Source organism: Eucyclogobius newberryi, unplaced genomic scaffold (genome assembly GCF_026437365.1).
Source record: "Eucyclogobius newberryi isolate DKJ021-1_F unplaced genomic scaffold, fEucNew1.0.hap1 SCAF_3, whole genome shotgun sequence".
NCBI classification, from domain to species: Eukaryota; Metazoa; Chordata; class Actinopteri; order Gobiiformes; family Gobiidae; genus Eucyclogobius; species Eucyclogobius newberryi.
Window position 1 is genome coordinate 37,142,011 of NW_027315945.1, and position 24,307 is coordinate 37,166,317.

At 49.3% G+C, this 24,307-nt stretch overlaps 1 protein-coding gene across 3 annotated transcripts in view; it reads left to right on the forward strand.

The window, feature by feature from the left end:
* The window catches only part of grik2 (glutamate receptor, ionotropic, kainate 2), a 472,281-nt gene extending 449,637 nt beyond the window's left edge, over window positions 1-22,644 (forward strand). For 2 of the 3 annotated variants that reach the window (XM_072460040.1, XM_072460041.1), the window contains exon 17: window positions 21,030-21,131. Coding sequence is in view for 1 of the 3 variants with exons in the window: in XM_072460039.1 (XP_072316140.1) it covers window positions 21,030-21,197 (168 nt within the window). In the remaining 2 variants the exon portion in view is untranslated. Of the gene's footprint in view, window positions 1-21,029 lie in introns of all 3 variants that reach the window. The other variant, XM_072460039.1, reaches the window with a different exon arrangement.
* Window positions 22,645-24,307: the final 1,663 nt, after the last annotated feature.

Below are 24,307 nucleotides of genomic sequence, written 5' to 3' on the forward strand. Positions count from 1 at the left end.
GGCGTCGCCGCACAAACATTCTCCTATTGAGACAGGAGAACAGGTTCTTCTCTTTTATCCGACCGACATGACCATCTCACACCCTTGAACATTTCTGGTTCTGGACCTTTTTTTGTGTTAAACTCTCAAAACAAATCTCTGAGGCCCAAGGTCCATAACTCCTGAGGCCCAAGGCCCGAGGTCCATAACTCCTGAGGCCCGACATCCATAACTCCGGAGGCCCAAGGTCCATAACTCCGGAGGCCCGAGGACCATAACTCTTGAGGCCCGAGGACCATAACTCCGGAGGTCCATAACTCCGAAGGCCCGAGGACCATAACTCCTGAGGCCCGAGGTCCATAACTCCGGAGGCCCGAGGACCATAACTCCGGAGGTCCATAACTCCGAAGGCCCGAGGACCATAACTCCTGAGGCCCGAGGTCCATAACTCCGGAGGCCCGAGGACCATAACTCCTGAGGCCCGAGGTCCATAACTCCGGAGGCCCGAGGACCAGAACTCCTGAGGCCCGAGGTCCATAACTCGTGAGGCCCGACATCCATAACTCCTGAGGCCCGAGGTCCATGACTCCTGAGGCCCGAGGACCATAGCTCCTGAGGCCCGAGGTCCATAACTCCTGAGGCCCGAGGTCCATAACTCCGGAGGCCCGAGGACCATAACTCCTGAGGCCCGAGGACCATAACTCCCGTCGGCTTTGAGAGTTTGATGTTGGCCACGGCCGCAGACGCAGGGCAGCAGGGCTCAGACGGAGAGCAAGGACACCAGGAGGAAGCGATGAGCGAAAGCCACGATTTACGACGGCTTCGTTTCCTGTTGGACGCCGTTTTTTACGAGATTACATTTTTAGACACATCTTGGAGAATTCCATTTGAAAAAGCAAATGTTTTGAGGACGAAACATGGACAGAATCTACTCAAGATTCATGGTTTGGGTTGGAGTTGGTTTAGTTCTGGTTTAATCCTGGTTTAGTCCTGGTTTAGTCATGGTTTAGCCCTGGTTTAGTCATGGTTTAGTCATGGTTTAGTCCTCGTTTAGTCCTGGTTTAGTCCAGGTTTAGTCCTGGTTTAGTCCAGTTTCTCTCTGAGGTGGCACCAAATAATCAAAACACTGTTATACAATCGATTAGTTGCCATGGACACAGTCAACAACACATTTTAACAACACTGACCGACACTGACCGACACTCCCTCTTTCGTACATTTACGGTCCAGACTTTTTACAGTGTTTAGTGGCGTCAAACGGTCAAACGGTCAGAGTTTGACCACGAGGCTGAAGACAAACAGAAGACACGTTTATTTTCTTCGCTGTCGGTGGAAACAGAAATCACTCGTTGTTGGTTCAGGTCAAACAAAAACACTTGTTGGTTTAGAGTTGTTTTATTTCGTGTTCATCGCCGTGGAAACAGCCAAAGAAAATACAGACTCTTGTTATTAATATCAGCCCCATCAACCTTTTTATCCTTCTTTTTATGAGCTCAAATCTGAAGAAAACATGCTTTAGAAATACTTTAGGACTTGATGCTGGTTTGGCCCCTCAGGGCCCCTCAGGGCCCCTGTAGTTTGCACTTCTAAAAAACAAACTAAAATGGATCAAAAGACGAAAGAAGAAAGTCTGAAAATGTCTGCGTGTTTCAAGAAATATGGAACATTTCATTTTATTTCAGACAATTTTAGATTAGATTCATTACGACTCCAATGTCAGGCGTGAATGCTCCACCTGCTCCGCCTCCTCCACCTTCTCCTGCTCCACCTGTTCCACCTGCTCATCCAGCTCCGCCTCCTCCACCTTCTCCTGCTCCACCTGTTCCACCTGCTCATCCAGCTCCGCCTCCTCCACCTTCTCCTGCTCCACCTGTTCCACCTGCTCATCCAGCTCCGCCTCCTCCACCTGCTCCTGCTCCACCTGTTCCACCTGCTCTTCCAGCTCCGCCTCTTCCACCTGCTCCGCCTCCTCATTCTGCTCCACCTGCTCATCCAGCTCCGCCTCCTCCACCTGCTCCATCTGTTCCACCTGCTCATCCAGCTCCGCCTCCTCCACCTGCTCCGCCTCCTCATCCTGCTCCACCTGCTCATCCAGCTCCGCCTCTTTCCCCTGCTCATCCAGCTCCGCCTCTTCCACCTATTCATCTTGCTCTCCCTCCTCCACCTCTTCTGCCTCCTCCCCTTGCTCCTGCTCCACCTTCTCTTCCAGCTCCACCTCCTCATCCAGCTCCACCTCCTCATCCTGCTCCGCCTCCTCCACCTGCTCCACCTCCTCCAAATCCAGAATGTGTAAACTGTGGCCATAACCCAGTCCATAGATTCATGAGAAACTTTGCATTGTGAAAAGGAAAATAAACTCATTCAAACACAGAAACTTTATTGAAGGAGTTTGGACAGTTTGAATTATGACGACTCAATGAGGTTCATTTATTGTTTTCTATTATGTTTCGACACCCGCTGATTTAAATTATTCTTTTATGTTGCTCAAATTAACAAACAAAAACGAAAAAAAACAGAAAGTCATACATTTTTTATCAAGTGCAGGAATAAAATTGCCACCAAAATATGCTTTAACTTGATTTGAATGTTAGTGATTCAAACACGCACGGCTCTGATGGCACAACGGTCACGTCTCCTAAGGGCTTCATTTAGTGACTTTTTCGCGGCTCAACCCTAACACCGACAACAGATGGCGCTACAACGATTAAATACATCATCGGGAAAAGAGGTGTCGTTTTTAAAAGCGTGTTTTCTATCATTTTAAGTTAGACATTTCGGAAATACAAATTTTAAAGCACCGCAATAATAATTAATTAATTAAAAATAAAATACATAAATAAATACAAAATAAATAAAATAAATTAAATACATTAATAAAATAAATAAATAATAATAAATACATAGTAATACTAATAATAATAATAATAATACGTCTATACATATTTATTAGACTAATGTATTACTCTAAACTTGGGTCATTACTTTGGGTACATGTTTTGTAGTGAACCTCTAAAATGCTCTTGTTTTTCGCCGTTGTCGCCGTCCCAGATTTACGGCCCCCGCGCCGGCTCGGCTCGGAGCAGGCAGGGCCCCGTCGTCTCATGGCGGGGGGGGGGGGGACGCGTGGGGGGTGGCGCGGCTGATTGTCGAGCGTCGTAAAAACTCGGTAATCCAATGGCCCTAAGCGTTCTCCATCAATCCAACATGGCACCTGCAGCCGGCGCGAGGGTGATGCGTCCCCGGGGCCCGCACCACCACCACCACCTCACGCCGCCGCCTCCACCGCCGCCGCTCAGGAGAAATCAGAGCCGTGCCATTTGTTTTTTACGGGGAAATCGATGTTGAGAAAAGGGCGGATGTGGAGAGCAAAAAATGCATAATAGAGAAGAAAAACACATATATAAGTCGCACTGGAGTATAAGTCATATTTTTGGGGGACATTTATTTGATAAAATCCAAGACCAAGAACAGACATTTCATCTTTTACACAGTTTAAAATAATAACAGATGAGAGAACATGGTGAATAGGTGTACGTATGCTAACGATAACACCTTCAGCTACATGACGTATGCTAACGCTAACACCTTCAGCTACATGAGGCACAGACAGAACTGTGGTAAGTGTCTGGTATGTTAACGTAACATATGAACAGTTATTCAGATAACTATAGCATAAAGAACATGCTAACAAGTTTACCAAAGCATCAGTTTTACCCCAAATCACTAAATCCATTGAATTCTTCTTCCTCTGTGTCACTTCTAAACAACTCCACAAACTCCAGAGGAGGTGCAGATTCTTCTTCTGCGTCGCTTAGAGCCTAGAGTGCCCTCTTGTGGTTGTCAGTGTGAAAATAACAAATAATATCACATAAGTCACTCTGGAGTATAAGTTTCCCCCCAAAACTATGAAAAAAGGTGCGAAAGCGAAGCGCCTAAAAGTTTTGCGCTTTGTCAGATTTGGCCTAGCGTCGCTCTCGGCCCGCGCGGCTTGGGGAGTTGAGGAATTCAAAATTCAAAAAAGGCCAAAAAAACAAAAACGTTATAGGATCATGCGCCGCTGACACCGATACGACACCATCTTTGATTCATCGTCCAGATCCACTTCCATCCTCACGCTCCTGTCGCCGCCGTGTGAGTGAAGCAGCTTAAAACGTGTCCTCGGGCGTAAAGCGACGCAATGTTCAGCGCCTCCGTTCGGACCAGTTCAGGGTCTGCGACGGTACGAAGCGCAGTACGCCGCGAGCCCTTCCTGGGTCCATCCCCGCCCTCGCCGTCCCGCCGTCGATTTGGCCCGCGACCATTTGTGATTTAGATGCTAATACGTCCCCGTATCGGTGCGGCGAGCCGATCGACCAATCGCCGCGTCCGTCGGTGTTTACAGTAGTCGCGCTAATGTCCCACGATCAATGCCGTATGGATCCCGCGCCGTTCAAATGCTCTGATAGTCCCTCCGATCGATGGTGTTTGACATTAGTGAAAATGTGTGTTTTCAGTGGCATTTATGACCCCCGCCTCGTCGGGAGCGGCCATTGGGTCGAGCCGCGGGCGACCAGATGGATGGAGAGGGGGCGGGGCTGGCCTTTAGCTGAGTGCCAGTGATAGATGTAAACGCACGTGGATACCGGCACACACTCGCACACCAGGGTTTAGCCTCGCCGCGGAGGATGAGTAAATGTAAAGAAGCTTCTGGAACAGTGGAACGCGAGTTAGCAGCGAAGTGTTTTGCACAAAGACACGAGGACTGTATGACTTGGTTAAAGCTGGAGTTAAACCACTTTGCAATTTTAGCTAGCAATTGACAAAAATGTCCAAAATCCAGGGAAATCTACGTCATTAAGTACATTTTAGTCACAGAGTGCTTCACAGGCTACGGTAAAAACACATAATACAACAAATATAACAGGATATTACAATGCAATTAACTGACAATATATCGTACATTGGGCTAGAATGTGTGTTTGAAGAAGTGAGTCCTAAGTTGCTTTTTAAAAGGGAAAGCAGAGAATAAGGAAGCTCATCCCGGTGGCGGTACAGCTTTAAAGGAGAATTAAGTAACATTTTTACATTCTCCTTAAGTCCCTGTGATGGTTAAATATGTATTTTTGGTTTCTGTTCCACCGTCGCCCCCTGGTAGGTCAGTATTATAGTTGCAAAAATAGCAGATTGACATATTTCATTCTAGATTTTACAATCAGGTGGTGCCAGGTTTGTTTTTTTATATTTGTTATCAATAAGAATACCTGTAATGTGAGAATGCCCTGGTGTTCTTCTTTTCAGCTGGACTTACGTTGATGTGGTTGCTTTCGATGTTGAGTGGGTTTGTTCTCTCGCACATGAACGCCACAGTGTCGGGTCCAAACAGACGTGGGCGTCGGGTTTAATTGCGCGTGCAGCGACACGAGCTCCGGTCAGACGAGAGATAATGCACATGAATAAAACACACGCCGTTTACGTGTCTATGGCGGCCATTTTTACACACGCAGGGCCTGGCTCTGGACTGAGCCCTTTAAACAGGAGCCGAGGCTGAGGTCTCATTCTGGTCCTGGTTTAGTCCTGATTCAGTCCTGGTTTAGTCCTGGTTTAGTCCTGATTCGGTCCTGGTTCAGTCCTGGTTCAGTCCTGGTTCAGTCCTGGTTTAGTCCTGGTTTAGTCCTGGTTCAGTCCTGGTTTAGACCTGATTCAGTCCTGGTTCAGTCCTGGTTCAGTCCTGGTTTAGTCCTGGTTTAGTCCTGGTTCAGTCCTGGTTTAGTCCTGGTTTAGTCCTGGTTTAGTCCTGGTTCAGTCCTGGTTTAGTCCTGGTTCAGTCCTGGTTTAGTCCTGGTTCAGTCCTGGTTCAGTCCTGGTTCAGTCCTGGTTTAGTCCTGGTTTAGTCCTGATTCGGTCCTGGTTCAGTCCTGGTTCAGTCCTGGTTCAGTCCTGGTTTAGTCCTGGTTTAGTCCTGGTTCAGTCCTGGTTTAGACCTGATTCAGTCCTGGTTCAGTCCTGGTTCAGTCCTGGTTTAGTCCTGGTTTAGTCCTGGTTCAGTCCTGGTTTAGTCCTGGTTTAGTCCTGGTTTAGTCCTGGTTCAGTCCTGGTTCAGTCCTGGTTCAGTCCTGGTTTAGTCATCATTCAGTCCTGGTTCAGTCCTGGTTTAGTCCTGGTTCAGTCCTGGTTCAGTCCTGGTTTAGTCCTGGTTCAGTCCTGGTTTAGTCCTGGTTTAGACCTGGTTCAGTTCCTTCATGTTCTTTGGATGTTCTGAAGATGTAGCTGTTGTGTCAGTTCAGAATTCAGAATTGTGCTTGATTTGCTGTTTCACCGTCAGATGCAGATGTTTTGTCCAGGTTTATGGTTCACGTCCCCGTAAACACTGGGCGTGTCCACACGAGACACAAGCCGGGCTCAAAGTTCAACGTCTAAACGAGCAAAAGTTGAAATGGCTTCGGAAAGCAGTGCCGTTTTCCAACTCCAAAGACGTGATTGTTGCCAGTTGAAAGGACTTTAAGACGTGAGATGAAGATGACCAAACCAAAATAAATAATGGAAAGGTTTAACGTTGAGTTTCTATTTTGGATATTTCTTTCCAAAACAGTAAATCAGAGAAAATTAAATCAAATTTGTGAAAAATGCCAAATGACAACGCTGTGTGTATTTTTCCAAAAACCTGGAATTCTCCGTCATAAGACATTAAAATATCATTAATTTAGTACATTTCAGGTGTTTAAATTGTTGAAAAAATGCTGTGAGTGGGCTCGCCTCTCCACAGATCTTCTCTGTAACTCGACCATCATCTGCTTGTCTCCGTGGAGATGATTCATGCTCCAGACTGTTTAGATGTGCTCACGACTGAAGAGGTTTTTATCCTTTTTATTGTTTTATGAAGCACTTTGAATTGCTTTCAGTCTGAATTATGTTATATATACGTTTAATGCCGTACTGCGGAACATTCTGGGCAACGCGAGGACAAGCGCGTGCAGAAAAGTGACATGGTGCCCCTTTAAACGATAAGAAATCCCAACTTTATCACGTTTAGGGTCACCAGAGGTTCAGCTAATACTTTTAACCCGATTTGAACACAACAGAGATACTAAACAGCTCTGTGTCACTCAACTTCAACCACTTCAAACTTTATTGATATGGTTTTGGAGTAACGCCCCCGCACGGCCCCGAGCGACGCCCCCGCACGGCCCCGAGCGACGCCCCCGCGCGGCGCCGAGCGACCGGCATCATCTGGCTCCATCTCGCTCCGTCTGAAAGTGTGAACTGTCGGGAGACGAGAGCGTTTAGATCCTTAAGGACTCCGGGGCCCTTCAGTGTCTCAGCCGACGAGGAGACATTTAATCACTGCATTATGCACCGAGCTGCGCATGAATTATGTATCTACGGGATTCATATTGAGAAACACAGAGGGGGAGGAGAGGGGGGAGACATAAGGAGGGAGGGGGAAGTGGGGAGGGAGATGAGGAGGGAGGGAGAGATATCAGGAGGGAGGGAGGAGGACGATGAGGAGGGAGGGAGGAAGAAGATTAGGAGGGAGGGAGGGAGGGAGAGATATCAGGAGGGAGGGAGGAGGACGATGAGGAGGGAGGGAGGAAGAAGATTAGGAGGGAGGGAGGGAGGGAGGGAGAGATATCAGGAGGGAGGGAGGAGGACGATGAGGAGGGAGGGAGGAAGAAGATTAGGAGGGAGGGAGGGAGGGAGGGAGAGAGAAGATGAGGAGGGAGGAAGACGATGAGGGACGGCGGGAGGAAGAGAGAAGATGAGGAGGGGGGGAGAAGATGAGGAGGGAGGAAGAGAGAGGATGAGGGAGGGAATGAGGGAGGGGGAAGATGAGGAGGGAGGGAGGAAAAGCTGGATGGTGGTTGTTGGAGAGGAGAGAATGGGTGAGAGAAGAAAGGGGAGAGAGAGGGAAACATTTGTAATGATGTCTGAGAGAGACATAAACATGAGAGTTTAAATATGTTTAAAGTTACACGTGTGCAATGTTTATACTGCTGACCAAATCACTGCAATATAGAGGTATGTGCAATATAGAGGTATGTGCAATATAGAGGTATGTGCAATATAGAGGTATGTGCAATATAGAGGTATGTGCAATATAGAGGTATGTGCTGGTGGAGGGAGGAGAGAGGCTGGTGGAGGGAGGAGAGAGGTGGTGGAGGGAGGAGAGAGGCTGGTGGAGAGAGGCTGGTGGAGGGAGGAGAGATGGGGTTGTAGATAGAGAACAAGAGGGATTTGCACGGTGTCCAGATGTTGCGTTACACCGCTATAATCACAGCGAGCGTCGAGCGTTATGCAAATGAAAAGCACCCAAACGCAGACGTGACTGGGAGGAGAGGAGGAGGAGGGGATGATGAGGAGAGGAGGAAAGGAGGATGAGATGAGGAGGAGAGGAGGAGACAGAGGAGGAGGAGGAAGAGGAGGAAGTGTAGGATGAAGAAACAGAGGAGGGAGAGGGGGAGGAGGAGGAGGAAACAGAGGAGGGAGGAGGAGGAGAGGAGGAGGAGGAGGAGAGGAGGAGCAGGCCGTCTCTGGAGTGGAGTTTAGAAGAGCGAGAGGTGCTTTAACGCTGTGTCTCCCCTCGTCCCTCGTCCTGTGCGGGGAGCGTGTGCGGGGAGCGTGTGTTTTCATGCTAATAGCATGATGCTATTACACGTTAGCAACAGGAAATTCAATCGACTCGCGAGTTCTTAGCGAGAACGAAATCGAGAACGATTCGCTCGGAGGCAATTTGATTACGGAACAAAACCGAGACGGAGCAACAGTAAAAGAGTTTGAGAAGGAAAACCAGATGGACTTGTCTTTAAAGGTGCACCGTGTAACTTTGCCGTCTCCATGGAGATGTGGTGGAGATGTGGTGGAGATGTGGTGTAGATGTGGTGGAGATGTGGTTGGAGATGTGGTGGAGATGTGGTGGAGATGTGGTGGAGATGTGGTGGAGATGTGGTGGAGATGTGGTGGAGATGTGGTGGAGATGTGGTTGGAGATGTGGTGGAGATGTGGTGGAGATGTGGTGGAGATGTGGTGGAGATGTGGTGGAGATGTGGTGGAGATGTGGTTGGAGATGTGGTTGGAGATGTGGTGGAGATGTGGTGTAGATGTGGTGGAGATGTGGTTGAGATGTGGTGGAGATGTGGTGGAGATGTGGTGGAGATGTGGTGGAGATGTGGTGGAGATGTGGTTGGAGATGTGGTGGAGATGTGGTGGAGATGTGGTTGGAGATGTGGTGGAGATGTGGTGGAGATGTGGTGGAGATGTGGTTGGAGATGTGGTTGAGATGTGGTGGAGATGTGGTGGAGATGTGGTGGAGATGTGGTGGAGATGTGGTTGGAGATGTGGTGGAGATGTGGTGGAGATGTGGTTGGAGATGTGGTGGAGATGTGGTGGAGATGTGGTGGAGATGTGGTTGGAGATGTGGTTGGAGATGTGGTGGATATGTGGTGGAGATGTGGTTGGAGATGTGGTTGAGATGTGGTGGAGATGTGGTGGAGATGTGGTGGAGATGTGGTGGAGATGTGGTTGGAGATGTGGTGGAGATGTGGTGGAGATGTGGTGGAGATGTGGTTGGAGATGTGGTGGAGATGTGGTGGAGATGTGGTGGAGATGTGGTTGGAGATGTGGTGGAGATGTGGTGGAGATGTGGTTGGAGATGTGGTGGAGATGTGGTTGGAGATGTGGTGGAGATGTGGTTGGAGATGTGGTGGAGATGTGGTTGGAGATGTGGTGGAGATGTGGTTGGAGATGTGGTTGGAGATGTGGTGGAGATGTGGTTGGAGATGTGGTGGAGATGTGGTGGAGATGTGGTTGGAGATGTGGTGGAGATGTGGTGGAGATGTGGTGTAGATGTGGTGGAGATGTGGTGGAGATGTGGTTGGAGATGTGGTGGAGATGTGGTTGGAGATGTGGTGGAGATGTGGTGGAGATGTGGTGGAGATGTGGTGGAGATGTGGTGGAGATGTGGTTGGAGATGTGGTGGAGATGTGGTTGGAGATGTGGTGGAGATGTGGTTGGAGATGTGGTGGAGATGTGGTGGAGATGTGGTGGAGATGTGGTGGAGATGTGGTGGAGATGTGGTTGGAGATGTGGTGGAGATGTGGTTGGAGATGTGGTGGAGATGTGGTGGAGATGTGGTGGAGATGTGGTTGGAGATGTGGTTGAGATGTGGTGGAGATGTGGTTGGAGATGTGGTGGAGATGTGGTGGAGATGTGGTGGAGATGTGGTTGGAGATGTGGTTGAGATGTGGTGGAGATGTGGTTGGAGATGTGGTGGAGATGTGGTTGGAGATGTGGTGGAGATGTGGTGGAGATGTGGTGGAGATGTGGTTGGAGATGTGGTGGAGATGTGGTGGAGATGTGGTTGGAGATGTGGTGGAGATGTGGTGGAGATGTGGTGGGGATGTGGTTGGAGATGTGGTTGAGATGTGGTGGAGATGTGGTTGGAGATGTGGTGGAGATGTGGTGGAGATGTGGTGGAGATGTGGTTGGAGATGTGGTTGAGATGTGGTGGAGATGTGGTTGGAGATGTGGTGGAGATGTGGTTGGAGATGTGGTGGATATGTGGTGGAGATGTGGTGGAGATGTGGTGGAGATGTGGTTGGAGGATGTGGTGGAGATGTGGTGGAGATGTGGTTGGAGATGTGGTGGAGATGTGGTGGAGATGTGGTGGAGATGTGGTTGGAGATGTGGTGGAGATGTGGTGGAGATGTGGTGAAGATGTGGTTGGAGATGTGGTGGAGATGTGGTGGAGATGTGGTTGGAGATGTGGTGGAGATGTGGTTGGAGATGTGGTGGAGATGTGGTGGAGATGTGGTTGGAGATGTGGTGGAGATGTGGTTGGAGATGTGGTGGAGATGTGGTTGGAGATGTGGTTGGAGATGTGGTGGAGATGTGGTTGGAGATGTGGTGGAGATGTGGTGGAGATGTGGTGTAGATGTGGTGGAGATGTGGTGGAGATGTGGTTGGAGATGTGGTGGAGATGTGGTTGGAGATGTGGTGGAGATGTGGTGGAGATGTGGTGGAGATGTGGTGGAGATGTGGTTGGAGATGTGGTGGAGATGTGGTGGAGATGTGGTGGAGATGTGGTGGAGATGTGGTTGGAGATGTGGTGGAGATGTGGTTGGAGATGTGGTGGAGATGTGGTGGAGATGTGGTGGAGATGTGGTTGGAGATGTGGTGGAGATGTGGTGGAGATGTGGTGGAGATGTGGTGGAGATGTGGTTGGAGATGTGGTGGAGATGTGGTTGGAGATGTGGTGGAGATGTGGTGGAGATGTGGTGGAGATGTGGTTGGAGATGTGGTTGAGATGTGGTGGAGATGTGGTTGGAGATGTGGTGGAGATGTGGTTGGAGATGTGGTTGGAGATGTGGTGGAGATGTGGTTGGAGATGTGGTGGAGATGTGGTGGAGATGTGGTTGGAGATGTGGTGGAGATGTGGTGGAGATGTGGTGTAGATGTGGTGGAGATGTGGTGGAGATGTGGTTGGAGATGTGGTGGAGATGTGGTTGGAGATGTGGTGGAGATGTGGTGGAGATGTGGTGGAGATGTGGTTGGAGATGTGGTGGAGATGTGGTGGAGATGTGGTTGGAGATGTGGTGGAGATGTGGTTGGAGATGTGGTGGAGATGTGGTGGAGATGTGGTGGAGATGTGGTTGGAGATGTGGTGGAGATATGGTGGAGATGTGGTGGAGATGTGGTGGAGATGTGGTTGGAGATGTGGTGGAGATGTGGTTGAAGATGTGGTGGAGATGTGGTTGGAGATGTGGTGGAGATGTGGTGGAGATGTGGTTGGAGATGTGGTTGAGATGTGGTGGAGATGTGGTTGGAGATGTGGTGGAGATGTGGTGGAGATGTGGTGGAGATGTGGTTGGAGATGTGGTTGAGATGTGGTGGAGATGTGGTTGGAGATGTGGTGGAGATGTGGTTGGAGATGTGGTGGAGATGTGGTGGAGATGTGGTGGAGATGTGGTTGGAGATGTGGTGGAGATGTGGTGGAGATGTGGTTGGAGATGTGGTGGAGATGTGGTGGAGATGTGGTGGGGATGTGGTTGGAGATGTGGTTGAGTTGTGGTGGAGATGTGGTTGGAGATGTGGTGGAGATGTGGTGGAGATGTGGTGGAGATGTGGTTGGAGATGTGGTTGAGATGTGGTGGAGATGTGGTTGGAGATGTGGTGGAGATGTGGTTGGAGATGTGGTGGATATGTGGTGGAGATGTGGTGGAGATGTGGTGGAGATGTGGTTGGAGATGTGGTGGAGATGTGGTGGAGATGTGGTTGGAGATGTGGTGGAGATGTGGTGGAGATGTGGTGGAGATGTGGTTGGAGATGTGGTGGAGATGTGGTTGGAGATGTGGTGGAGATGTGGTGGAGATGTGGTTGGAGATGTAGTGGAGATGTGGTTGGAGATGTGGTTGGAGATGTGGTTGGAGATGTGGTTGGAGATGTGGTGGAGATGTGGTTGGAGATGTGGTGGAGATGTGGTTGGAGATGTGGTGGAGATGTGGTGGAGATGTGGTTGGAGATGTGGTGGAGATGTGGTTGGAGATGTGGTTGGAGATGTGGTGGAGATGTGGTTGGAGATGTGGTGGAGATGTGGTTGGAGATGTGGTGGAGATGTGGTGGAGATGTGGTGGAGATGTGGTTGGAGATGTGGTGGAGATGTGGTTGGAGATGTGGTTGGAGATGTGGTTGGAGATGTGGTTGGAGATGTGGTGGAGATGTGGTTGGAGATGTGGTGGAGATGTGGTTGGAGATGTGGTGGAGATGTGGTGGAGATGTGGTTGGAGATGTGGTGGAGATGTGGTTGGAGATGTGGTTGGAGATGTGGTGGAGATGTGGTTGGAGATGTGGTGGAGATGTGGTTGGAGATGTGGTTGGAGATGTGGTTGGAGATGTGGTGGAGATGTGGTGGAGATGTGGTTGGAGATGTGGTTGGAGATGTGGTGGAGATGTGGTTGGAGATGTGGTGGAGATGTGGTGGAGATGTGGTTGGAGATGTGGTTGGAGATGTGGTGGAGATGTGGTTGGAGATGTGGTGGAGATGTGGTGGAGATGTGGTGGAGATGTGGTGGAGATGTGGTGGAGATGTGGTTGGAGATGTGGTGGAGATGTGGTGGAGATGTGGTGTAGATGTGGTGGAGATGTGGTGGAGATGTGGTTGGAGATGTGGTGGAGATGTGGTTGGAGATGTGGTGGAGATGTGGTGGAGATGTGGTGGAGATGTGGTGGAGATGTGGTGGAGATGTGGTTGGAGATGTGGTGGAGATGTGGTGGAGATGTGGTTGGAGATGTGGTTGGAGATGTGGTGGAGATATGGTGGAGATGTGGTGGAGATGTGGTGGAGATGTGGTTGGAGATGTGGTGGAGATGTGGTTGAAGATGTGGTGGAGATGTGGTTGGAGATGTGGTGGAGATATGGTGGAGATGTGGTGGAGATGTGGTGGAGATGTGGTGGAGATGTGGTTGGAGATGTGGTTGAGATGTGGTGGAGATGTGGTTGGAGATGTGGTGGAGATGTGGTGGAGATGTGGTGGAGATGTGGTTGGAGATGTGGTTGGAGATGTGGTGGAGATATGGTGGAGATGTGGTGGAGATGTGGTGGAGATGTGGTTGGAGATGTGGTGGAGATGTGGTTGAAGATGTGGTGGAGATGTGGTTGGAGATGTGGTGGAGATGTGGTGGAGATGTGGTGGAGATGTGGTGGAGATGTGGTGGAGATGTGGTTGGAGATGTGGTTGAGATGTGGTGGAGATGTGGTTGGAGATGTGGTGGAGATGTGGTGGAGATGTGGTGGAGATGTGGTTGGAGATGTGGTTGAGATGTGGTGGAGATGTGGTTGGAGATGTGGTGGAGATGTGGTTGGAGATGTGGTGGAGATGTGGTGGAGATGTGGTGGAGATGTGGTTGGAGATGTGGTGGAGATGTGGTGGAGATGTGGTTGGAGATGTGGTGGAAATGTGGTGGAGATGTGGTGGGGATGTGGTTGGAGATGTGGTTGAGTTGTGGTGGAGATGTGGTTGGAGATGTGGTGGAGATGTGGTGGAGATGTGGTGGAGATGTGGTTGGAGATGTGGTTGAGATGTGGTGGACATGTGGTTGGAGATGTGGTGGAGATGTGGTTGGAGATGTGGTGGATATGTGGTGGAGATGTGGTGGAGATGTGGTGGAGATGTGGTTGGAGATGTGGTGGAGATGTGGTGGAGATGTGGTGGAGATGTGGTGGAGATGTGGTTGGAGATGTGGTTGAGATGTGGTGGAGATGTGGTTGGAGATGTGGTGGAGATGTGGTTGGAGATGTGGTTGGAGATGTGGTGGAGATGTGGTTGGAGATGTGGTGGAGATGTGGTGGAGATGTGGTTGGAGATGTGGTGGAGATGTGGTGGAGATGTGGTGTAGATGTGGTGGAGATGTGGTGGAGATGTGGTTGGAGATGTGGTGGAGATGTGGTTGGAGATGTGGTGGAGATGTGGTGGAGATGTGGTGGAGATGTGGTGGAGATGTGGTTGGAGATGTGGTGGAGATGTGGTGGAGATGTGGTTGGAGATGTGGTGGAGATGTGGTTGGAGATGTGGTGGAGATGTGGTGGAGATGTGGTGGAGATGTGGTTGGAGATGTGGTGGAGATATGGTGGAGATGTGGTGGAGATGTGGTGGAGATGTGGTTGGAGATGTGGTGGAGATGTGGTTGAAGATGTGGTGGAGATGTGGTTGGAGATGTGGTGGAGATGTGGTGGAGATGTGGTGGAGATGTGGTGGAGATGTGGTTGGAGATGTGGTTGAGATGTGGTGGAGATGTGGTTGGAGATGTGGTGGAGATGTGGTGGAGATGTGGTTGGAGATGTGGTTGAGATGTGGTGGAGATGTGGTTGGAGATGTGGTGGAGATGTGGTTGGAGATGTGGTGGAGATGTGGTGGAGATGTGGTGGAGATGTGGTTGGAGATGTGGTGGAGATGTGGTGGAGATGTGGTTGGAGATGTGGTGGAGATGTGGTGGAGATGTGGTGGGGATGTCGTTGGAGATGTGGTTGAGTTGTGGTGGAGATGTGGTTGGAGATGTGGTGGAGATGTGGTGGAGATGTGGTGGAGATGTGGTTGGAGATGTGGTTGAGATGTGGTGGAGATGTGGTTGGAGATGTGGTGGAGATGTGGTTGGAGATGTGGTGGATATGTGGTGGAGATGTGGTGGAGATGTGGTGGAGATGTGGTTGGAGATGTGGTGGAGATGTGGTGGAGATGTGGTTGGAGATGTGGTGGAGATGTGGTGGAGATGTGGTGGAGATGTGGTTGGAGATGTGGTGGAGATGTGGTTGGAGATGTGGTGGAGATGTGGTGGAGATGTGGTTGGAGATGTGGTGGAGATGTGGTGGAGATGTGGTTGGAGATGTGGTGGAGATGTGGTTGGAGATGTGGTTGGAGATGTGGTGGAGATGTGGTTGGAGATGTGGTGGAGATGTGGTTGGAGATGTGGTGGAGATGTGGTGTAGATGTGGTTGGAGATGTGGTGGAGATGTGGTTGGAGATGTGGTTGGAGATGTGGTGGAGATGTGGTTGGAGATGTGGTGGAGATGTGGTTGGAGATGTGGTTGGAGATGTGGTGGAGATGTGGTTGGAGATGTGGTTGGAGATGTGGTTGGAGATGTGGTTGGAGATGTGGTGGAGATGTGGTTGGAGATGTGGTGGAGATGTGGTTGGAGATGTGGTTGGAGATGTGGTGGAGATGTGGTTGGAGATGTGGTGGAGATGTGGTGGAGATGTGGTTGGAGATGTGGTGGAGATGTGGTTGGAGATGTGGTGGAGATGTGGTTGGAGATGTGGTTGGAGATGTGGTGGAGATGTGGTTGGAGATGTGGTGGAGATGTGGTGGAGATGTGGTGGAGATGTGGTGGAGATGTGGTTGGAGATGTGGTGGAGATGTGGTGGAGATGTGGTTGGAGATGTGGTGGAGATGTGGTGGAGATGTGGTGGAGATGTGGTGGAGATGTGGTTGGAGATGTGGTGGAGATGTGGTGGAGATGTGGTTGGAGATGTGGTTGGAGATGTGGTGGAGATGTGGTGGAGATGTGGTTGGAGATGTGGTTGGAGATGTGGTGGAGATGTGGTTGGAGATGTGGTGGAGATGTGGTTGGAGATGTGGTGGAGATGTGGTGGAGATGTGGTTGGAGATGTGGTGGAGATGTGGTGGAGATGTGGTTGGAGATGTGGTGGAGATGTGGTGGAGATGTGGTGGAGATGTGGTGGAGATGTGGTTGGAGATGTGGTTGGAGATGTGGTGGAGATGTGGTTGGAGATGTGGTGGAGATGTGGTTGGAGATGTGGTGGAGATGTGGTGGAGATGTGGTTGGAGATGTGGTGGAGATGTGGTTGGAGATGTGGTGGAGATGTGGTGGAGATGTGGTGGAGATGTGGTTGGAGATGTGGTGGAGATGTGGTTGGAGATGTGGTTGGAGATGTGGTGGAGATGTGGTGGAGATGTGGTTGGAGATGTGGTTGGAGATGTGGTGGAGATGTGGTTGGAGATGTGGTGGAGATGTGGTGGAGATGTGGTGGAGATGTGGTGGAGATGTGGTTGGAGATGTGGTTGGAGATGTGGTTGGAGATGTGGTGGAGATGTGGTGGAGATGTGGTTGGAGATGTGGTGGAGATGTGGTTGGAGATGTGGTGGAGATGTGGTTGGAGATGTGGTGGAGATGTGGTGGAGATGTGGTGGAGATGTGGTTGGAGATGTGGTTGGAGATGTGGTGGAGATGTGGTTGGAGATGTGGTTGGAGATGTGGTGGAGATGTGGTGGAGATGTGGTTGGAGATGTGGTTGGAGATGTGGTGGAGATGTGGTTGGAGATGTGGTGGAGATGTGGTTGGAGATGTGGTGGAGATGTGGTGGAGATGTGGTTGGAGATGTGGTGGAGATGTGGTTGGAGATGTGGTTGGAGATGTGGTGGAGATGTGGTGGAGATGTGGTTGGAGATGTGGTTGGAGATGTGGTGGAGATGTGGTGGAGATGTGGTTGGAGATGTGGTTGGAGATGTGGTGGAGATGTGGTTGGAGATGTGGTGGAGATGTGGTTGGAGATGTGGTGGAGATGTGGTGTAGATGTGGTTGGAGATGTGGTGGAGATGTGGTTGGAGATGTGGTTGGAGATGTGGTGGAGATGTGGTTGGAGATGTGGTGGAGATGTGGTTGGAGATGTGGTTGGAGATGTGGTGGAGATGTGGTTGGAGATGTGGTGTAGATGTGGTTGGAGATGTGGTGGAGATGTGGTTGGAGATGTGGTGGAGATGTGGTTGGAGATGTGGTTGGAGATGTGGTGGAGATGTGGTTGGAGATGTGGTGGAGATGTGGTTGGAGATGTGGTTGGAGATGTGGTGGAGATGTGGTTGGAGATGTGGTTGGAGATGTGGTGGAGATGTGGTTGGAGATGTGGTGGAGATGTGGTTGGAGATGTGGTTGGAGATGTGGTGGAGATGTGGTTGGAGATGTGGTGGAGATGTGGTTGGAGATGTGGTTGGAGATGTGGTGGAGATGTGGTTGGAGATGTGGTGGAGATGTGGTTGGAGATGTGGTGGAGATGTGGTGGAGATGTGGTTGGAGATGTGGTTGGAGATGTGGTGGAGATGTGGTGGAGATGTGGTTGGAGATGTGGTGGATATGTGGTTGGAGATGTGGTGGAGATGTGGTTGGAGATGTGGTGGAGATGTGGTTGGAGATGTGGTGGAGATGTGGTGTAGATGTGGTTGGAGATGTGGTGGAGATGTGGTTGGAGATGTGGTTGGAGATGTGGTGGAGATGTGGTTGGAGATGTGGTGGAGATGTGGTTGGAGATGTGGTGGAGATGTGGTGTAGATGTGGTTGGAGATGTGGTGGAGATGTGGTTGGAGATGTGGTTGGAGATGTGGTGGAGATGTGGTTGGAGATGTGGTGGAGATGTGGTTGGAGATGTGGTTGGAGATGTGGTTGGAGATGTGGTGGAGATGTGGTTGGAGATGTGGTGTAGATGTGGTTGGAGATGTGGTGGAGATGTGGTTGGTGATGTGGTTGGAGATGTGGTGGAGATGTGGTTGGAGATGTGGTGGAGATGTGGTTGGAGATGTGGTTGGAGATGTGGTGGAGATGTGGTTGGAGATGTGGTGGAGATGTGGTTGGAGATGTGGTTGGAGATGTGGTGGAGATGTGGTGGAGATGTGGTTGGAGATGTGGTTGGAGATGTGGTGGAGATGTGGTTGGAGATGTGGTGGAGATGTGGTTGGAGATGTGGTGTAGATGTGGTTGGAGATGTGGTGGAGATGTGGTTGGAGATGTGGTTGGAGATGTGGTGGAGATGTGGTTGGAGATGTGGTGGAGATGTGGTTGGAGATGTGGTTGGAGATGTGGTGGAGATGTGGTTGGAGATGTGGTGGAGATGTGGTTGGAGATGTGGTTGGAGATGTGGTGGAGATGTGGTGGAGATGTGGTTGGAGATGTGGTGGAGATGTGGTTGGAGATGTGGTGGAGATGTGGTTGGAGATGTGGTGGAGATGTGGTGTAGATGTGGTGGAGATGTGGTTGGAGATGTGGTTGGAGATGTGGTGGAGATGTGGTTGGAGATGTGGTGGAGATGTGGTTGGAGATGTGGTGGAGATGTGGTGGAGATGTGGTTGGAGATGTGGTAGAGATGTGGTGGAGATGTGGTTGGAGATGTGGTGGAGATGTGGTTGGAGATGTGGTTGGAGATGTGGTGGAGATGTGGTTGGAGATGTGGTGGAGATGTGGTTGGAGATGTGGTTGGAGATGTGGTGGAGATGTGGTTGGAGATGTGGTGGAGATGTGGTTGGAGATGTGGTTGGAGATGTGGTGGAGATGTGGTGTAGATGTGGTGGAGATGTGGTGTAGATGTGGTTGGAGATGTGGTGGAGATGTGGTGGAGATGTGGTTGGAGATGTGGTGGAGATGTGGTGGAGATGTGGTGGAGATGTGACGTTTAACTCATCTACACTCAAACAGACAAAGGTCAAGTTACTGCTCACTTTGGTCATATTTTGTCATATTTGGTCATATTTCTCGAGGTGTTTTAATGCATGATTGACAGGTTTAATGCCAGACCGTGGAACATTCCCTCCACCGGAAAAGTTGCGTTGTGCAGCGTTCCGTTTCCATGACAATCCAGCTCCAAGCCCACAATTCTAATCCGATATCAGTGTTTCAGGAGTATTTTTACCAATGCAATTTGTAATAATCGTAGTTTTGAAGGAGTCGTAAAGGACGATATCGAGCGTAAAAGTGCAAACGCTGCAGAGTAAACGTTTTATTAGAGATAAATGCAGTTTAGAGCTGGAGAAATGTAATAACAGTGAGAAATAATGTCATTTTTCTGCACAAAGTGGACCTCAAATGAAGCCTATTTAAGTTCTTATTTGATTTGCTTGACAGTTTTGTATTTACAGCGTTGCCATGGTTTCTGTACACAGTTGTTTAATTCACATTGGCTCACGATGAAATGAACAATCATAAAATGGTTCTGGACAACTTCAGCCATTCATCAAACTAAATGACAAACAATCTTTCAACTGAGAATAAAAACAACAAAACTAAAAAAGGTCGAGAGTAACACGTCTATTTTTGTACAATGTTCAACTAAAACTACAGAACGCAGGGTAAAAACATATGTCTTGTAGGTGGAACTTCTGGCCTCCTGCTGGTGCCAGAGTCAGGACTAAACATGGACCGGCCTCCTGCTGGTGCCAGAGTCAGGACTAAACATGGACCGGCCTCCTGCTGGTGCCAGAGTCAGGACTAAACATGGACCGGCCTCCTGCTGGTGCCAGAGTCAGGACTAAACATGGACCGGCCTCCTGCTTGTGCCCAGTCAGGACTAAACATGGACCGGCCTCCTGCTGGTGCCAGAGTCAGGACTAAACATGGACCGGCCTCCTGCTGGTGCCCAGTCAGGACTAAACATGGACCGGCCTCCTGCTGGTGCCCAGTCAGGACTAAACATGGACCGGCCTCCTGCTGGTGCCAGAGTCAGGACTAAAAATGGACCGGCCTCCTGCTGGTGCCAGAGTCAGGACTAAACATGGAACGGCCTCCTGCTGGTGCCAGAGTCAGAACTAAACATGGACCGGCCTCCTGCTGGTGCCAGAGTCAGGACTAAACATGGACCGGCCTCCTGCTGGTGCCAGAGTCAGGACTAAACATGGACCGGCCTCCTGCTGGTGCCAGAGTCAGGACTAAACATGGACCGGCCTCCTGCTGGTGCCAGAGTCAGGACTAAACATGGACCAGCCTCCTGCTGGTGCCCAGTCAGGACTAAACATGGACCGGCCTCCTGCTGGTGCCAGAGTCAGGACTAAACATGGAACGGCCTCCTGCTGGTGCCAGAGTCAGGAGTAAACATGGAACGGCCTCCTGCTGGTGCCAGAGTCAGGACTAAACATGGAACGGCCTCCTGCTGGTGCCAGAGTCAGAACTAAACATGGACCGGCCTCCTGCTGGTGCCAGAGTCAGGACTAAACATGGACCGGCCTCCTGCTGGTGCCAGAGTCAGGACTAAACATGGACCGGCCTCCTGCTGGTGCCAGAGTCAGGACTAAACATGGACCGGCCTCCTGCTGGTGCCAGAGTCAGGACTAAACATGGAACGGCCTCCTGCTGGTGCCAGAGTCAGGACTAAACATGGAACGGCCTCCTGCTGGTGCCAGAGTCAGGACTAAACATGGAACGGCCTCCTGCTGGTGCCAGAGTCAGAACTAAACATGGACCGGCCTCCTGCTGGTGCCAGAGTCAGGACTAAACATGGACCGGCCTCCTGCTGGTGCCAGAGTCAGGACTAAACATGGACCGGCCTCCTGCTGGTGCCAGAGTCAGGACTAAACATGGACCGGCCTCCTGCTGGTGCCCAGTCAGGACTAAACATGGACCGGCCTCCTGCTGGTGCCCTTCTCTTTCATGTCTTAAACTGTTTTGTGATTTGATGCATGTTCTTCCTGTCGTGTGAAGCTCTGTGAACTGCCTCGTGTACGACTCGTGCTCCGTGTGTAAGATTTGAACAGAAAAGTGTACAAATGTGAGCGTGACCCTCTTTCTTGTGCTTTCCCCGCTCTGGCAGAGGTCCTTCTGCAGCGCCCTGGTGGACGAGCTCCGCGTGTCCTTAAAGTGCCAGCGTCGCCTCAAACACAACAAGCCTCAGCCGCCCGTCATGGTCAAGACCGAGGAGGTCATCAACATGCACACGTTCAACGACCGCAGACTGCCCGGCAAGGAAACCATGGCCTAGAGCGGACTCATCCTCTCCCGGCGGCGCACTTTTTCACCTCGGAGACACTCGGACATCTCGGACAAACCGTTTTTTTTGACAATATTGGACTTGCGTTGTGCTTGAGGGGGAGGAGTCACGCTGTATGTCTTTAAATTAGCTAGGGGTTCAACACTGTTTCCTGTGGAAATACAAACCTGGGTGTACAATTTTCCAAGAGTTACCTCATTACTCCAGTGCCAGGACTTTGAAACCCAGGAGTCGAAAAGTGCTGAAAGGAAAGCTCATTTAAAAATATATCTTCATGAAAGTGGACCTATACAGTCTGGCCCGGCGCTAATGGTGCCGCGCCCGTCTGCCCCCGCGCACAGCAATTATGATACATGGGCAGCGCTCACTAGATTTTTAAAAGGATAGTTTATTTTCAAAAATTGTGAATAGAAACCCAGGCTTTTAACATAATTATAAATCTAAAAAAAGCCAGGGCAGAGCGGACGACCTCGGCACGCGCCCTAAATGTACAGCGATGGAAAGGCATTGCATAGGAACATTATATTATTGATCCATGTTGAAAAGGATATACTCTCTATCATCCATCAGGCAATAAGTGAAGTCATATATTTGTGTTTTACGTACTAACATGTTGGATTTGAACGATATTACGGTTAAAAAGCAATGACACAATTTATCACAAGATTATCCAAGTGTAACACAAATTGTTCCGTGGGATTTTGCAAACGGACAAAACAAGATGGAGGGATGAAATTTCACAGCAATCACAAACTATTTATTCAAAAATATTTATTATTTTTGTTAAATTATGGACTTATTTATATCAAAAACAGGATTTTTCACACAGTAAAGACACTATTCCACGTGAATGAGTCACAATTTAACTCGGTCCATCTGTGTTCATTTTGTATCCCTGTGGCCAAACCTTTTATTTTCAATTTTATTTTATCGGCTTTACATTTTTCTTGTGCAAATGCAATTTATATGAAAAATGTGTTTTTGTACGACGACAAATCAAAATTTTTTAATAATTTTTATCAAATACCTACACGCAGACAGACATCCTCCACGGAGCAAGGAGCGCGCCGCTCGTGCTAGCATCGCGCCGGTGACAGCGGAGAGCGGAATAAGACTATTTTTATCATGTAAAGGAAACATATTTAAAGAAAGATATTTTTACTTCACTTGGAAGAGTTCCGGACGCCTGGTTAGAGCTTCTGCCGTACAAACAGAGACGAGGACGACCATCCACACGCCGAGGACACGGATAGAGAGTAGAACCGACAAAATGTGTGTAAATGGTTTTCAAACGGACAAATGATGTATTTAAAAAGCATACAAAATAAAGAACACTTAACTAATTTTGAAATTGTTGTGAAAAACAAAATGGAAGTGCACACAGTTTACCCTTTGAAGTTGATGCACAAGTTTAAAGAAAATAAAAAAATTATTCACACGTCTGGTCTTGGCTCCTTCATGATGGCGATGAGTCTGTTTTTAGAGTGCGTTATGAGCCCGTTTCACTAAAGCGCGGTTAAGGTCATTATGTTTCAAACTGGGGCACGTCGTTTTTAAACCATGAAAGGAGGAACAGGCAACGAGTCAATCTAACGAGTCTTTCTCCCAAGTTTGCAGTCGGGAAAGTGACGTCTAATTAGATGAAAACAGTGAAATACAGAAGAGTACATCACTTGAAGATTTGGCGGAAACAAAAATGAAAAATGAAAAAATCCTAGTTTTCCCTAGTTTGACACGCACAGGAGCAGCTGCTGTGGGGTTATGACGGCGAGACCACAACAATCCCCAGGTCAGCAGAGGTCAGCAGAGGTCACATGGGAGCGGAGGAACGTGGAGCCACACCCAAGGACCCGGGAAGTGTCAGAGAATGAACGACAAAACGGGAGCGCTTTTTATTGGTCAACGCTCATTGGGGATTAGCCAATAGGAACAGCCCCAAGTGGAACAGTCTGCCACGTAACCATGTGTCCCAGCGGTTTGAAAACCTACGAAATAATGTATTGAAACCAAAACAACAAAATCGTTTTTTAAAGGGGCTAAACCCTTTTCACTGTTTTTGAAACGTGAAAAACAGAACTAGTTCATTTTACCCTTTCTTTTTTTTCTTCATGTAATAAAGTAAAATCAGTTTTTCCATCCAAATCCATTTAATCTGGTGAAAATGGTGAGTATTTAGGCAGCTCAGAGTGCATTAGGTAAGAGAGCGACACATGAGGAGCTTAAAATGAACTCGTTCTGTTTTTCACGTTTTAAAAAAGTAAAAATCCGGTACAGCTCGGAATCACACATGAAAATCAGTTCAGTTTACAGCTACACCACATCCACACACACTTTACTGGTGGAGGCCGTTTGTCTCTGTGTAGATTTTGTTGCTTTGCCTGAAATGTTCCAGAGTATGGCATTAAACCACAGTTAAAGTGGTCATCTTGGACACATACTTTTGCTGAAAGGGCGTGGCCTCTCCACAGGTCTCACCGGGGTCAGGCCTGTGTTCCCCCCGAGACCTGGGGTTGGGTTATATCCTGCTATATTTTATACTATAAAAACATACATTTATGCAAAATTATTGGGGAAGTGGAACCCGAACCCGTGGCTTATGCTAGTATTAGCGTAGCATTCATACAAAAGGGGGAACATAGGTACCAGGTAATGTAGCTACGCACCCGGTCCCACCAGTAACTCACCGCCTGCTTGACTCCTAGAGAAGTTTAATGTCATACTGTGGAACATTCCGGGCAAAGCAATAACATCTACGTGGAGACAAGCGGGTGACGGACCCCCCAGCAGAAATAGAGCACATTTAAGTTCACATTTTCACCAGCTACTTCCTGTACTTTTGTGTCATCTTCTATAACGAACGCCTGCGCTTTCATTGCTACAAACGACAAATCACCAAATTCACACAAATCCCAAACCCGTGGCGCATCCGACCGAGAAAAGCCCTGCAAAATAAACACGGAATTAATGCAAACGTTTTTCTATTTCATCCAGATACGCGCACACTTGTTTAATCCATCTGAGGATTCACTGGAATAAACGCTCGGATGTAGTGTCCACTTTGTCTTTTCAAATTAAAAATATCCATATTAATGCCGGCGTAG